The sequence below is a fragment of the Lepidochelys kempii genome, chromosome 2 (assembly GCF_965140265.1).
Source record: "Lepidochelys kempii isolate rLepKem1 chromosome 2, rLepKem1.hap2, whole genome shotgun sequence".
Classification (NCBI taxonomy): domain Eukaryota; kingdom Metazoa; phylum Chordata; order Testudines; family Cheloniidae; genus Lepidochelys; species Lepidochelys kempii.
In genome coordinates, this window is record NC_133257.1 from 112110278 (window position 1) to 112123806 (window position 13529).

General features: G+C 47.0%; 1 protein-coding gene across 7 annotated transcripts in view; it reads left to right on the top strand.

The window, feature by feature from the left end:
* GMPR (guanosine monophosphate reductase) overlaps window positions 1–13529 on the top strand; it is a 73379-nt gene that overhangs the window by 50019 nt on the left and 9831 nt on the right. For 6 of the 7 annotated variants that reach the window (XM_073331981.1, XM_073331984.1, XM_073331985.1 and 3 more), the window contains one exon: window positions 8219–8378. In XM_073331981.1, coding sequence (XP_073188082.1) covers window positions 8219–8378 — 160 coding nt within the window. Of the gene's footprint in view, window positions 1–8218; window positions 8379–13379; window positions 13524–13529 lie in introns of those variants that run through there. The other variant, XM_073331987.1, reaches the window with a different exon arrangement.

The following is a 13529-nucleotide window of genomic DNA, read 5'->3' on the forward strand; positions in this document are numbered from 1 at the left end:
AGGAAGTATTATTTACCCCTTCACATAACACAAGAACCAGGGGGCACCTGATGAAATTAATAGGCAGCAGGTTTAAAACAAACGAAAAAGTACTTCTTCACACAACACACAGTCAACCTATGGAACTTGTTGCTATGGCCAAAACTATAATGGGGGTTCAAAAAAAGATTTAGATAAGTTCGTGGAGGATAGGTCCTTCTTGGCTAATAGCCACTGATGGTCAGGGATGTGACCCCCGGGCTCTGGGTATCCCTAAACCTCTGACTGCCAAGAAGCTGTGAGTGGACAGCAGGGGACGGAACACTTGTTGATTGCCTGTTTTCTTCATTTCCTTTGAAGCACCTGGATTTGGCCACTGGTGGAAGAGGGGATACTGGGCTAGATGGACCATTGGTCTGACCCAGTATGGCCATTCTTATGTTCTTATATTTACCTGGCAGGAAATTTTCAAAGGGTAGAAATCAGAGGCCTAAACCAAAACCTCAGATCTGCACCAACCCAAACTTTGTGTGAGTGCTGGGAGAGTTGAAATCCAGCTTCAGCTCCGAGGATTGCATATAGCTCCTATCTTTAGAATAGGCCAGATGATAAAGGGAGAATTAAAGCAGGATCCTTGTGATCTGGGACCCATAGTCAGGAAACCTCTGTTCTGGAGTGAGCGGCCAGGCCAGCACTCTAGCTGATTGCTGCCAGCTGGGTACTATCGACTTGCTGCTTGGAATCCTCGGAACTATCACAGGACTCTTAGATCACATCATGAGTGACATGACCTAGGGATGTGGAGCGCTGTTAGAATTGTAAAAGCGGCAAAGAGTCCTGTGGCACCTTATAGACTAACAGACGTATTGGAGCATAAGCTTTCGTGGGTGAATACTCACTTCGTCAGATGCATATAGTGGAAATTTCCAGAGACAGGTATAAATATGCAAGCAAGAATCAGGCTAGGGATAACGAGGTTAGTTCAGTCAGGGAGGATGAGGCCCTCTTCTAGCAGTTGAGGTGTGAACACCAAGGGAGGAGAAACTGCTTTTGTGGTTGGCTAGCCATTCACAGTCTTTGTTTAATCCTGAGCTGATGATGTCAAATTTGCAAATGAACTGAAGCTCAGCAGTTTCTCTTTGAAGTCTGGTCCTGAAATTTTTTTGCTGCAGGATGGCTACCATTCAATCTGCTGTTGTGTGTCCAGGGAGGTTGAAGTGTTCTCCTTCAGGTTTTTGTATATTGCCATTCCTAAGATCTGATTTGTGTCCATTTATCCTTTTACGTAGGGACTGTCCAGTTTGGCCAATGTACATAACAGAGGGGCATTGTTGGCACATGATGGCATCTTTTACATTGGTGGACGTGCAGGTGAATGAACCGGTGATGGTGTGGCTGATCTGGTTAGGTCCTGTGATGGTGTCGCTGGTGTAGATATGTGGGCAGAGTTGGCATCGAGGTTTGTTGCATGGATTGGTTGGTGAGAATATGCTTCAGGTTGGCGGACGTGTACCCAGAAGCCTCCTGCTGCAAGACAAGCCCAAGAAAGAAACCAACAGAACTCCACTGGCCGTCACATACAGTCCTCAGCTAAAACCTCTCCAACGCATCATCAGTGATCTACAACCCATCCTGGACAATGATCCCTCACTTTCACAGGCCTTGGGAGGCAGGCCAGTCCTCGCCCACAGACAACCCGCCAACCTGAAGCATATTCTCACCAGCAACTACACACCGCAGCATAGTAATTCTAACTCAGGAACCAATCCATGCAACAAACCTCGATGCCAACTCTGCCCCCATATCTACACTACCGACACCATCACAGGACCTAACCAGTCTATAAGGTGCCACAGGTCTCTTTGCTGCTTTTACAGATCCAGACTAACACGGCTTCCCCTCTGATACCTGTTAGAATTGTGTAATTCTGACATGGTTGAATGGTGGCAGCTGGTGCTGGCTTTGGACAGTCCAAAGTTGGGCTGAACCTGGGGCCACTGTTACTATGTCTACGCAACCAGCAGGAGCAAGACTCCGAGCCTGCATAGGGCTTAAAATAGCTGTGTAGACAGAATTTGGAAGCTGCAGCTCAGCCTGGAGGTCAGGCTCCGAAGCCTGGGGGAGGGGGATCTGTCTGTCAACCTGGCCTGGGAGACTCACTCCTGTAGGTTGTATAGATATACCCCATAGGGCTAAGTCGCCCCGCTCAATGATTGGATTGGTTAGAATTTCCCATGTGGCATTTTACTGTCAGTTGTTCGACAGTTACCCCCGGTGCAGTTCGTTCTTTGTTCTGCCAATCTCTCTTCAGCCTGATCCTGCTCAGTCTCCTGCCCTGGTTGTTGTTAAGGACATTACAAGCTGAGGACTATGACCTCATTGCATTCCAAGCTGGAGGGGAAGAGACCTGGCCAGTGGAAAAACTCTTATTTCAGTGGGAATCTTTCCAGAAATTAGAACAACAGGAAACTACTTCAAAACGTTTAACTGTTTGTCTTTGTAATGTTCGCTGTGAGTCCGAATGGTCTCTTTGGGCTGCCCTGAGCAGAAATTTGCTCTCTGAAACCTGTGGAAGTGCAGATGTGGGCATGGCAACTGGCTAGTCAGGATATGCATTGGGGCATTAGAGCCCTCTTGAGTGAGACCCCAGATTGCTTCTTGGAGAGGGGGAGGGTTGAGAAACACTTGAGATTAGGCAACAATCCTGCACTGGCAGCAGGCTGGACAAAATGGCCGAACAATTAGGGCTGAGTTGTTCTGAGAGTTGACACAGATTAGGGCGATCTCCTTATCGTTAATAGATTGATGATTGAGAGCCCACGTAGGGCCAGGGGCCCATGCTAGTAGATTTGAATGCAGGATTGGGCCCCAAGGTAGACAAACATAACAGCCCAGATGCACACCAGACTGGATGACCAGTCTGGATGACCAGTGGTTATTGTTGAAAGACATTGTGAAAAGGAGCCGTTGGAATGGGCATCTGAAAGAACAGCCAGGCTGGTTGTTCTGTGCATAGTGCCAGGAAAGAAGCTCCAAGCGTAAAGGGGAGCATGGAAGGAAGCAAAAAAGGTGAGTGTGACAGGAGGCGGCAAAGGGGCATTTAGGAGGCAGCCAGCGAGGCAATAGGAAGAAATTAGAATGGAGGTGCAGCGCTGTGCAGAGCCTTGAGGGTAAGGACAAGCAGACTAAAAGGCAAAAGGTGAGGGTTTGCCAGCATGGGTGGCAGGTATCGTAGGCCAGGGGAAGCTAAACCTCCCCTAACCCAGGCCGTGGCCCCGCCCATGGTCCACCCTGAGGCCCCGCCCTCATTCCCCCTCTCCCCTGAAGCTGGCAGGGGCTCAGCTCCACCCGGCCACCTGGAGCTTGGTGCCTGAAGGTTGCACTGGCAGCCTGGTGCAGCTTAGGCCAGCTGGCGGCCCAGGAGTCAGGCTGGTGCTTGAGCCAACCGACAGCCCAGGGACAGTGCTCAGGCTGGGCACTGGCATGAAGTGGCTGAGGCAGGTGGGCTGGAGCGCCTCTGGCCATGGGGGGCCCCTCAGGGCTCCAGGTGTGAGTGGGGGAGGATCAGGGCCCTGATGGTTGAGGGCGGAGCCTCGGGTGGAAGGGGCGGGCCCTGGAGGCTAGCCTCCCTGAAGGGCGGGGTCATTCGCTGCCCATGTCTGCCAGTGAATGGTTTCTGAGAGTGCAGTGATGTGATTGGAAAATGCCTCTTGCAGCAGCCATTTGGTTAGACTGGGGGAAGCAAGGGGAGGGAGTATAGGTTACAATGGGATGTGGGAAGTGACCAGCCGGGCACAGCTGGTGCTTTTGTGCGAAGGGTGCAGAAGAAGAGCTGGAGTGTCTCGATGTTTCAGGAGAACTGACAGGATCAAGTTATAGTCAGATGTGAGCACACAATGAGAGGGAGAAGTCAAAGATGACGCTGAGATTTTGGACCAGGGTGCCTGAGTTGAGAGTGAAAAGTTCGGGGGTGGTGAAAAAGGAGGGGAAAGGATTTGAGGTGGAGAGGAAGGTTGAGAACAAGGAATTCAGTCTGTTTTAACACCTGTTTTCATCACTGCACTAGCTGAGTGCCTCACAAACATGAGTGGCTTCCATGAACCTTCTCGTGAGGTAGGGAAGTATCATCCCTTTTGACAGAGGTGGAAACTGAGGCGTGGAGCAATTAAATGACTTGGCCACGATCACACAGGAAGCCTGTGGCTCAGCTAGGAACAGAACGCAGGGCTCCTGTATCCCAGTCCAGTGTCCAAAGCACAACACAGCCTTCCTGCCGAGGGGTAGTGATGGGATGAGTTATGAGAGTAGAGACGGGATGAAGTAGCTGTTTTGGAGTCATTAGCATAGAGGGGGTAAATGAAACTATGAGAGCAGAAAACATCTGCTCTGCATAGAGGATTTATGAGACAGACCTTGCAGTGATTTCTTTGCAGTCTGTCGTGCTGCGTATCTGTGGAGCCTGATAATGCTCACTGAGGATCCTTATGAAAAGTACTTACTGTGTTGTTGCACTTTCCCTTTCCTGACAAATGAGCTTTTGAATGGAAACATTGTCCATGGAAAACAAAGACTCCAGCTGTGTGTGATCGTGAGCGAGCAAAAAGCCCGGTTTGCAATCCATCACCAGCACCTCTGGTCACTACGGCGTGTGAGCAAGCCAAACAAACATAGCCCCCACCTCCGCACAAAAGGGGAAGAGTGTTCTGAAAACCCCTGGTCCTCAATAGCAACACAAAAGTGAAGCAGAAAGTACTGAAGCAAAAACACTTGGGGAAAAACAATGTTAAAAGGACTTCTTGTGGTTGGAGCTGGTGCATGGTAAGAACGTGTATTTCAGTTAGTTTAGTTCAATGTTCTGGAGGGTATGAGGTCAAGTTCTGGGCTGGGTTTGCAGAAACCCTGCCCATCCCTGACAGGAACCTTGGCAAACTATGCTGGGGTAAGCAAAAGTGGTACATTTTTATACCAGTAATTCAAACCCATTCCCCCCGCCCCCCCCAAGTGATTCAAGTGTTTTGTTTTGTTTTAAATTAGAGCTGTGGGGGAACCGGAATTGCTGTTTTCTGGGAAATGCTCAGGGCCCTACCAAATTCATGGTCCATTTTGGTCAATTTCATGGCCAGGGTTTTTTTTAATTAGTCAATTTCACGTTTTCAGATGTGTACTTCTGAAATTTCACAGTGTTGTAATGGTCGGGGTCCTGACCCAAAAGGGGGTTGGGTGGGGGGGAGTCGCAGCCGGAGGAGGTTCACAGAGGTGAAGCTGGGCTCTGAAGCTTCCTGCAGCTGGGGGAAGTTCGTGGAGGTGGGTCTGTGCAGGGGAAGAGGAAGTCCTGTCCCTCCCTGGCCTGAGCAGGACTAGCAGCTGGAGTGTGGTAGGAGCCCCCTGGCTAGGGCACTCCCTGCCCTGCCCTGCCCTTCCACCTCCCCTCTAGACCTCCCCTGTGAAATCTAGCTATTGATTTAATGGTCCGTGACATGTTTGTCACGTCCATGAATTTTGGTAGAGCCTTAGAAATGCTGCAGTTTTGAAATTTGGTTTTGATGTGAGAGGACCATGGCCCCAGAAAGTTTGATGGAGTGGATTGATGGGGTGGAGAAGCCATCACCAGAGAGAGGGTGAGGACTAGGTGGCAGCAATGGCAGGGCAGAGACCCAGGAGCACCAAAAGCACTTTGTCAAGGCAGCCTTTGTTTTGTTTTGGGGTCCCTTTGGATGGACTGAATCTAGGCCTCCACGTAATTTTAATCCAGCCATGGTGATAAGTAGTACAATTCTCACAGTGCCATTGCTTTAAAGATGGTATACGGTTATGCTGAGGAAAGAGAAGCTCCCCACAAGTGATCTAGAATGACTGTGATGAAGGTGGGCACTAATCCTGGTTTTGGTAGTTTAGGAAAAGTATCAGATTAGTTTCTAACTGGGCCTTTGAATCTCACAGCCATCTGAAACAGCCTGTCAGTGAGCTGGAGTGACAGGAGACCCTGAATGGGTGCCTGTCTATAAATATTACATATGCTACAGTGATTTGGCACAAAGATATTTTTTTAAAATACCTTTTAACATGAACATATTGTTCTCATCAAATAACCAATGGGGCAGATGGAGCAAGAGTTATATACCAGGGCAGATGGGTTCTGTGATAGAGTTGCCCTGTAGCTGGACTCAACTTTGCTAGGGCTATTAGAAATGAACCCAGACTCCATATTTTGGATGTGATTCCAGATAAAAATATTCCCATATTCAAATTTGTCTCTACGGTTTTGGTTCATCCTATGATACAGATAGAGGAGCGGTGAAGATCAGATAAGGATCCAGATTTTCCCAAGTGTTTTTTTTTTGGGGTGGGGGGGGAGTTGGCAATATTTTGGTTTGGCTCAACAGAGATGGGAGCCAGTCATAAAGGTTGTATCTAGATTTGAACTTTCCCAACATTTGGAAGTGTTTAGATGTTGCATTTTAGTTCTGGCCCATCTCTGTGAGATCAGGTTCTGCATAAATGCCAGTTATTTGTGGGCCGTGTAAAGGAGCTGGGCAGTGGAGGACAGTGCTGTCTATACCAGTAACTCAGTTCCACATAGACAAAACAGGTTTCAGAGTAACAGCCGTGTTAGTCTGTATTCGCAAAAAAAAAAAGGAGTACTTGTGGCACCTTAGAGACTAACCAATTTATTTGAGCATAAGCTTTCGTGAGCTACAGCTCACTTCATCGGATGCATACCGTGGAAACTGCAGCAGACTTTATATATACACAGAGAATATTCTCTGTGTATATATATTCATATTCTCTGTGTATATATAAAGTCTGCTGCAGTTTCCACGGTATGCATCCGATGAAGTGAGCTGTAGCTCACGAAAGCTTATGCTCAAATAAATTGGTTAGTCTCTAAGGTGCCACAAGTACTCCTTTTCTTTTTATAGACAAAACAGTCATCTTGGACCACTGAAGTGTTTTGTTTCAGGGGTGGATCACAACAGGCTCTAAAAACAGCAAGATCTGAACCTTTTTACCTGGTTCAAAAACAGTTGCTTCTGTTTTAAAAATGAGTTTTCATTTTCTTGGAATTCTGCATGTCCTGGTTCCAACCAAGACTGGAAGCCCTGAAATATCCTAGGGGAGGCTGTTCAAGGTATAACTCCAGCACAGATGGGAAAACTGGCCAATCTCTTGAGAGAATCTATTCAGATTCCAAAAGCCTCATCCTACTTCTGTTAACTACAATGGCCTCATGATCTGCAAACCCAAGGGAGGCGTAGGTGTTGGATAAGCATCCAGATATTCGGGTGTTTATTATTATATTTTGTATAACCCTGGCGCTGAGGAGGTCCGGTGACGGACTAGAACCCCAGTGTGCTATGTGCCTTTCATACACACGAGAAAGAAAATGAGCCATGCCCCGGCTAGTTTACAATGTTAGGTTTCAGAGTAGCAGCCGTCTTAGTCTGTATTTGCAAAAAGAAAAGGAGTACTTTTGGTATCTTAGAGACTAACCAATTTATTTGAGCATAAGCTTTCATGAGCTACATCCGATGAAGTGAGCTGTAGCTCACGAAAGCTTATGTTCAAATAAATTGGTTAGTCTCTAAGGTGCCACAAGTACTCCTTTTCTTTTTACAATGTTAGTAATCTGAACCAAACACAAACTCACCTCATACCCATTGCGGTTTACCCCTCACTGCACTGTATGACTGCATTGCTGGGCGGGGGGGGGAAAGCGGGCAGAAAAACTTCAGAGCCATCATATCTTTCACTTCAAAAATCCACCTACAAAGTAAATAAAGGTGAACGTTCCTCTTCCGTGTACTCCCAAACATGTATTCCCACTCATGTATATGACCTGATTGGAGAGGATTTGGGGAGCTGTGCAGCTGACTGACATCTTCTCCGTGTGTTTGGATTGTAATGCGAGTTAAAAGCACTAAACTGAATTTGAAAGCAAGAACATGGAAGCGAAAAAGAGCACTTTCTGTGGTGTTCAGTATCACAGCCAGATCAGATGCTCCTTGTTTGAAATATCAAGGGAATACGACATCAGTGTGTATAGGTCCCGCTGGTAAAGGATGTCTTTTAACTCGGTTGTGTCTGTTACAGTTAAGGTTTCCCTGCTCTGAAGCATTCAAGACAGGGCTGGCTATCATTTTCGGCTGCATGACTGTTTTTGCTTTGTTTTTTATTGTGCTCTCTCCCTCTCTCGCCTCCACCCCCATCCTTCTCATCTCACGTTCTCTGCTGATCACAGGAGCTGGTGCTGATTTTGTCATGCTTGGAGGAATGTTTGCAGGCCACGATCAATGTGCTGGAGAGGTTCTAGAAAAAAATGGCAAGAAGATGAAACTGTTCTACGGGATGAGTTCTGATACAGCCATGAAGAAGCACGTAGGAGGAGTTGCTGAATACAGGTACAAGTTATACTCAGATTTTACTATGGGCTGGAACCACCACCAAACCTGCTTCTGGGTCTGCATTTTGCAACTGGCTCCTGTTACAAGCAGGGCCTGTTCCCTCTTCTGGATGAGCACCAGGCTGTTGTATACAGACCCAACTCCTGGGCCTATATGCTTCCAAGATCTCTGGGACTAGGAAGTGACTGGGCACTGTTCCTAAAGCTGGATGTCTCAGGCACACGAACAGAGGTGCAAATTCCTTGTCTGACACCCTTCTTGGGCAGTGGGACCTGGCAGTCCAGCTGTCTGAGCCCCATGTTGCTTACTGACATCCCCCCAGAATCCACCTGGCTGTGGGAGTTCTGGTGTCTTCAGGGACAACATGACAGGAAGGGAAGGAACACAGTCTTAAAGGATTTTTTTAATCACAGACACTTTACTCTTGAAAGCACTGGAGAGTTACAGATCTATGGAAAACAACAACAACCTTTTCACCCTGGTATCAGCCCTGCTCTGTGTCCTGCGTTTTATGAGCGTCCTTAAAGAATCACCCCTCTTTTATCTTAGTCCACATTTTGTTCTTGTGCATTTAACTGAGGGAGTTGTGGGTTCCAGGCCCCTCCTTCCGCCAGTTGGCTTCTGGGTAGAGAGTTATTCATAGTCAATGACCATACCAGTAGAAAACCCATTATTCCAGTAGAGGATATTCATTCAGTGTTGATGGCGCTGTCATACCTCCTCATACATAGTCTTTCCATGAGGAGTCCAGCCAGCCCCTACCATAAAATGGATACTCTGATCCACAAAGGAATTCACAATACAACATGAAGGTCACACTCCAGAAGGAAGGTTATAATGGACAAAATGGGATTGACAAAGCAAAATGGAGTTCACAGACATATCCCCAGTCTGGCACAGCCCCTAATTTTGCAGCAGGCCAAGCCCCAACCCAGGATGCAAACGCCTCCCAAACTTTGATCCAAGCCTAAATTTAGCAGCTTGTATCTGTCTTCAGAGCTGCTGCTTATTATTAACTGTTTTTAAAGATGTAGAAAGTACCCTATAGACATACATAGTACTTACAGAAGGCAGGTAACTTCTCCCTAAGACATTTAAGTCTAGCAGCGTTGGCCTAAATTTCCCATGTATTCCGTATTGTGTATTGGGTTGCAACAAAATGCCTGTAATAATGGAGATCAAAAAAGTTAGTGGCAGGCGAAGTGCAACCATCAAGGGAGACCTGAGCACAGACATGGTCATGGCACTTCTGCCTTCTGTTCTGGCTGAAATCAGACCCATCAAGGAGACAGAGCTGCCCCACTTATTGGTCCAATAATCTGGGCCAAATACTGAACACAGCTGCATCTACTCCAGTTCCTAAGGAAAGCTTTTGGGGAGGAGTAAAAAGACATCTTTAGGACAAAGGATTGGGGTGGGAAGGGGGGGAGAGAAAGAGCTAAGAGAAATCGTGCAGTGCGATTTAGTCCCCACTAAAGGGTTAATCCTGCAAAAAATAAAAATACACAAGTGGCATAGCCTGCAGCTCCCCTCCGTTTAGCGGTATGGGAAGGGCAGGGTGGTTGCAACCCCTCAGTTGAGAAACCATAAGCTAGATTAAGCCTTTGCTCAGTGCCTTGGATATGGGGCAGCACACACCTGTGCTTCCCCAGAAGGAGCCCTGGAGAAGAATTGTGGCTCTGCTCCTGGGCAGGGGTGGAGTAATTGGACGTTGCTGAGTGTAATATAATCTCCCCTACTTGTGCTCCAGTCCACCTCCCCAACCTGTTGGGTGAGGGGAATCAGGCAGTCCCTACTTGTCCCCCGACCCAATGTCTAGGAAGCCCTAACAGCCAAAGAGCAGTGGGGAGTCTTTTTCTTTTCAGCTCAAATGTTTCTTTGCAGCTAAAATGTTGCACAAGAGAATGGCCCTGTTTAGGACAAGCTGAAACGTTGCACAAGGCAGTCTGCATGCCTGCATGAGTTGTATGTAATTCACTCAGTCCCAAGAGGCTGTTAATTTTTTTTTCCATGATGTCGCTTGGCATCAAAGCATCTGGAACTAACAGTCTGAGTGGATGTTACTAGCAATTATCTTATAATTTAAAAATGGCAGCTGCCAGTTACACACAAGCACTGACAGCCTTTCATCTGAGCTGCAATTACAAACGCCACTTTCGCCCTCTTTTTTATGTCAGTGACTGGAGCATGTACACAGCGGTAGGTCTAAACCATTACATTGTTCAGCACAGCGTGTCATTAATGACCATTTCACAATGGAACAGACCGCCCGAACAAGCCGAGCAAACCTTTGGAGGCTCAGTTCAGTTAGTGACAGGCCACCACCGATGCTGGTGAAGGTTGTGTGCCGGGGTGGCAACTGAAAGGCCAAATTCCACCCCCCAGTTACGAGAGAGAGAGAGAGAGAGAGAGAGAGTGGTAACTGGGGGCAAGATTCATCACTAAGGTTCTGACAGTGGAGTAAATTGATAACACCATTGAACTCCAGTGTCCCATTTGGATAAACAGTGCAGAAGGAAAGGGGTTTTATTTAGCTACTTAAACATAAAGGTTAGTTGCTTTCAGCCCCTGCCAGAAATGCTGCACAAGCTGCCATCCTGTTAGAGGCACACTCCCTCTTTTCCAGCCCCTGATTTATGAAGGCTTAGAGTGCTCAGGGAATGTGTTACCCAAGCTTCTCTAAAAAGAACAGGAGGACAGGAAAGCTTTGCATCCGATATGCATCCGATAAAGTGAGCTGTAGCTCACAAAAGCTTATGCTCAAATAAATTGGTTAGTCTCTAAGGTGCCACAAGTCCTCCTGTTCTTTTTGCCGCTACAGACTAACACGGCTGCTCCTCTGAAACCAGCTTCTCTGACTCTCTCAGGCAACTGAAAGTTTCAACAGCCAATAAGAGGCTGCTGCTCCTGTGTTGTAAGCGATAGGTTACACAGTTGTGTATGGGGGATTCCTGCTAGCAGCGAACCTAGGAATTCAGCCAGGCAGCCTGATACTCTGCTGCACTGGCTATTAGCAGTATAGGGTGCTTAGATACCATGCCTCGTACACATGGTTATAGAATGGTGGCCACGGCCCCAGGAGGATATAGTTAACTAGCTAGTCTGGTTTGGTTGAGTTTTTTGGTCTGCCACAGAGACTGTAGATTCAAAATAGTTTTTAAAAATAGGGGTTATTGTTTCTACAGCACTGAGAGAGGACATGGTGGTGCTGAAGAGGCAAATCAAAGAAATGGGGCCAGATTTTGCCTTCAATTCCATAGGCGTAGAGCTAAACTAACTCCACTGAGGTACCGCAAATTCTAGCCCACAGCCAAATCTGGTCCGGAGTGCCGTTTCTAAAATGTCCAGTCTAACCTCAGCATTTATAATATTGGGTGCCTAAAGGCAGGGGCTTGCTTAGGGTTTTCAAAGACGCCAGAGGGAAGTGCTACTCCAAACCTATTGAAATTCAGTGGGCGTTGAGTGCTTTGCGCTCCTTTGAAAATACCAACTGTCAGTCTGTGTTGAGGCACCAACAGAAGTGGTTAGCCCCGCAGCTTCCATTCAAGCTGCTGGGGATCCCTCAGCCACTGTGAAAATCAGGCCCCTTAAAGTGCCTGAGTATGGATTTATGCTCTCAAAACTGAAAATTTTGCCTTGAGAACTCTGTCACAGTTCAGGACAACTGCACCTGTATTTCCACCCGTGGTACAACAAGGGCACCACCTCTAGGCTCATGGTTCATCAGGAATCACCTCACTAGGATGGAGACCTGCATCTCCCTCACTATTTTGATTAAATAGCCTCTCTTTCTGAGTCGGTCCCTGGAGAATCCAGTTTGATCAAGTATATGCAAGCTTTCCTCCAGGTGGTGGTAGCTCTCTGGAGGTGTTACAACTTGAGCATATTTGAATTCATGATCCTTGACCTCCCCTTGTTGTAAAAAAAAAAACACCCAACCCCAAACCTTAAAAGGTATTGTCCAAAATGCACAGAGTTGCACTCTCTGACTATAACCTAACATATTATATAACCAACTACTGCTTGATCATTTTCTGAACAAGTTAACTATGAAGTGGCATTAGGATTTTGGACACACATGAAGCTTTCTAACGACTTTAAAGCACAAGATTCCATTCCCAGCAGTCACAGGACAATGCACATTCTAAGCCCCTCTGCCTTGCCCCAAAGATGATGTTTGCCTCATGTTGCACAATCATCTTATTCAAAGGAACACAAAGATCAGATGACATCTGGGGACATTCCACTACAGCAGGGCCTGCAAAGGGTGGGATAGTGAGGCAGGAGGGATGAGTGTGAAAATCACAAGACCAAATTCTTCTCTGACCTAAGCCCACAGACTTCAACTTCTTTCTTTTTGCCTCCTGAGGAAAAAAGAAAATCTGCTTTGAAAGACAATGCAGGCCGTTTGCCAGTCATTTACACTATATAAAGTATTTCTGCAGTCTGCCCTGTTGGAATAACTCTAATTCTGCTTTCATCTGAGTAAGGAGTGCAGTAAGGCTGGTACATTGTAAACTCTCCTGGCAGAGAAGCCTAATATTTATCTGTTCTGTAATGCACCGTGCACACTTCCGGTCCTAAGTAGGAATGGGGCAGATCCTCAGCTGAAGTCAATGAGGGTAGCTCTGTTCAGTGCTTAATTTGTAATGAAAGAGGTGCTGGGGCCTCAAGCAATTTTTTTTACTTTCATAACTGACGTGGCAAGCCCACAGGTGCCGGGGCTCTGAACTGCCAAGCCCACAGGTGCTAGGGCTCAGCCCTGGCACAAATTAAGCACAGGCTCTGGTACATCACTGAAGCTATGCCAGTTTATACCAGTGGAGGATTAGCCCCAATATTTTTAAACATTGCCTTGGCCTGTCTGTCTTCTGGGGTAAGGCTCCATCTTACAGCCCTGGGGCAAAACTCCCATTTATATAAACAGAAAGATCAAGCCCATAGTGCGCTCAGGCATTGTTTGGGCATTTGCCAGAAGCATTTGCTTCCTCTTTACAGTACTTGGCGTGATTTTGGTACAATGCACTGAAGAACCTTTGAACACCCGACAGGAATGGTCAGCAATCCGAAGAGTGGAAGGTTCTTTAAAACAGTAAGGTGCTGAGTTCTGAAAAATTCATTCCACGCTACTGCCAACTCTCTGTCTGC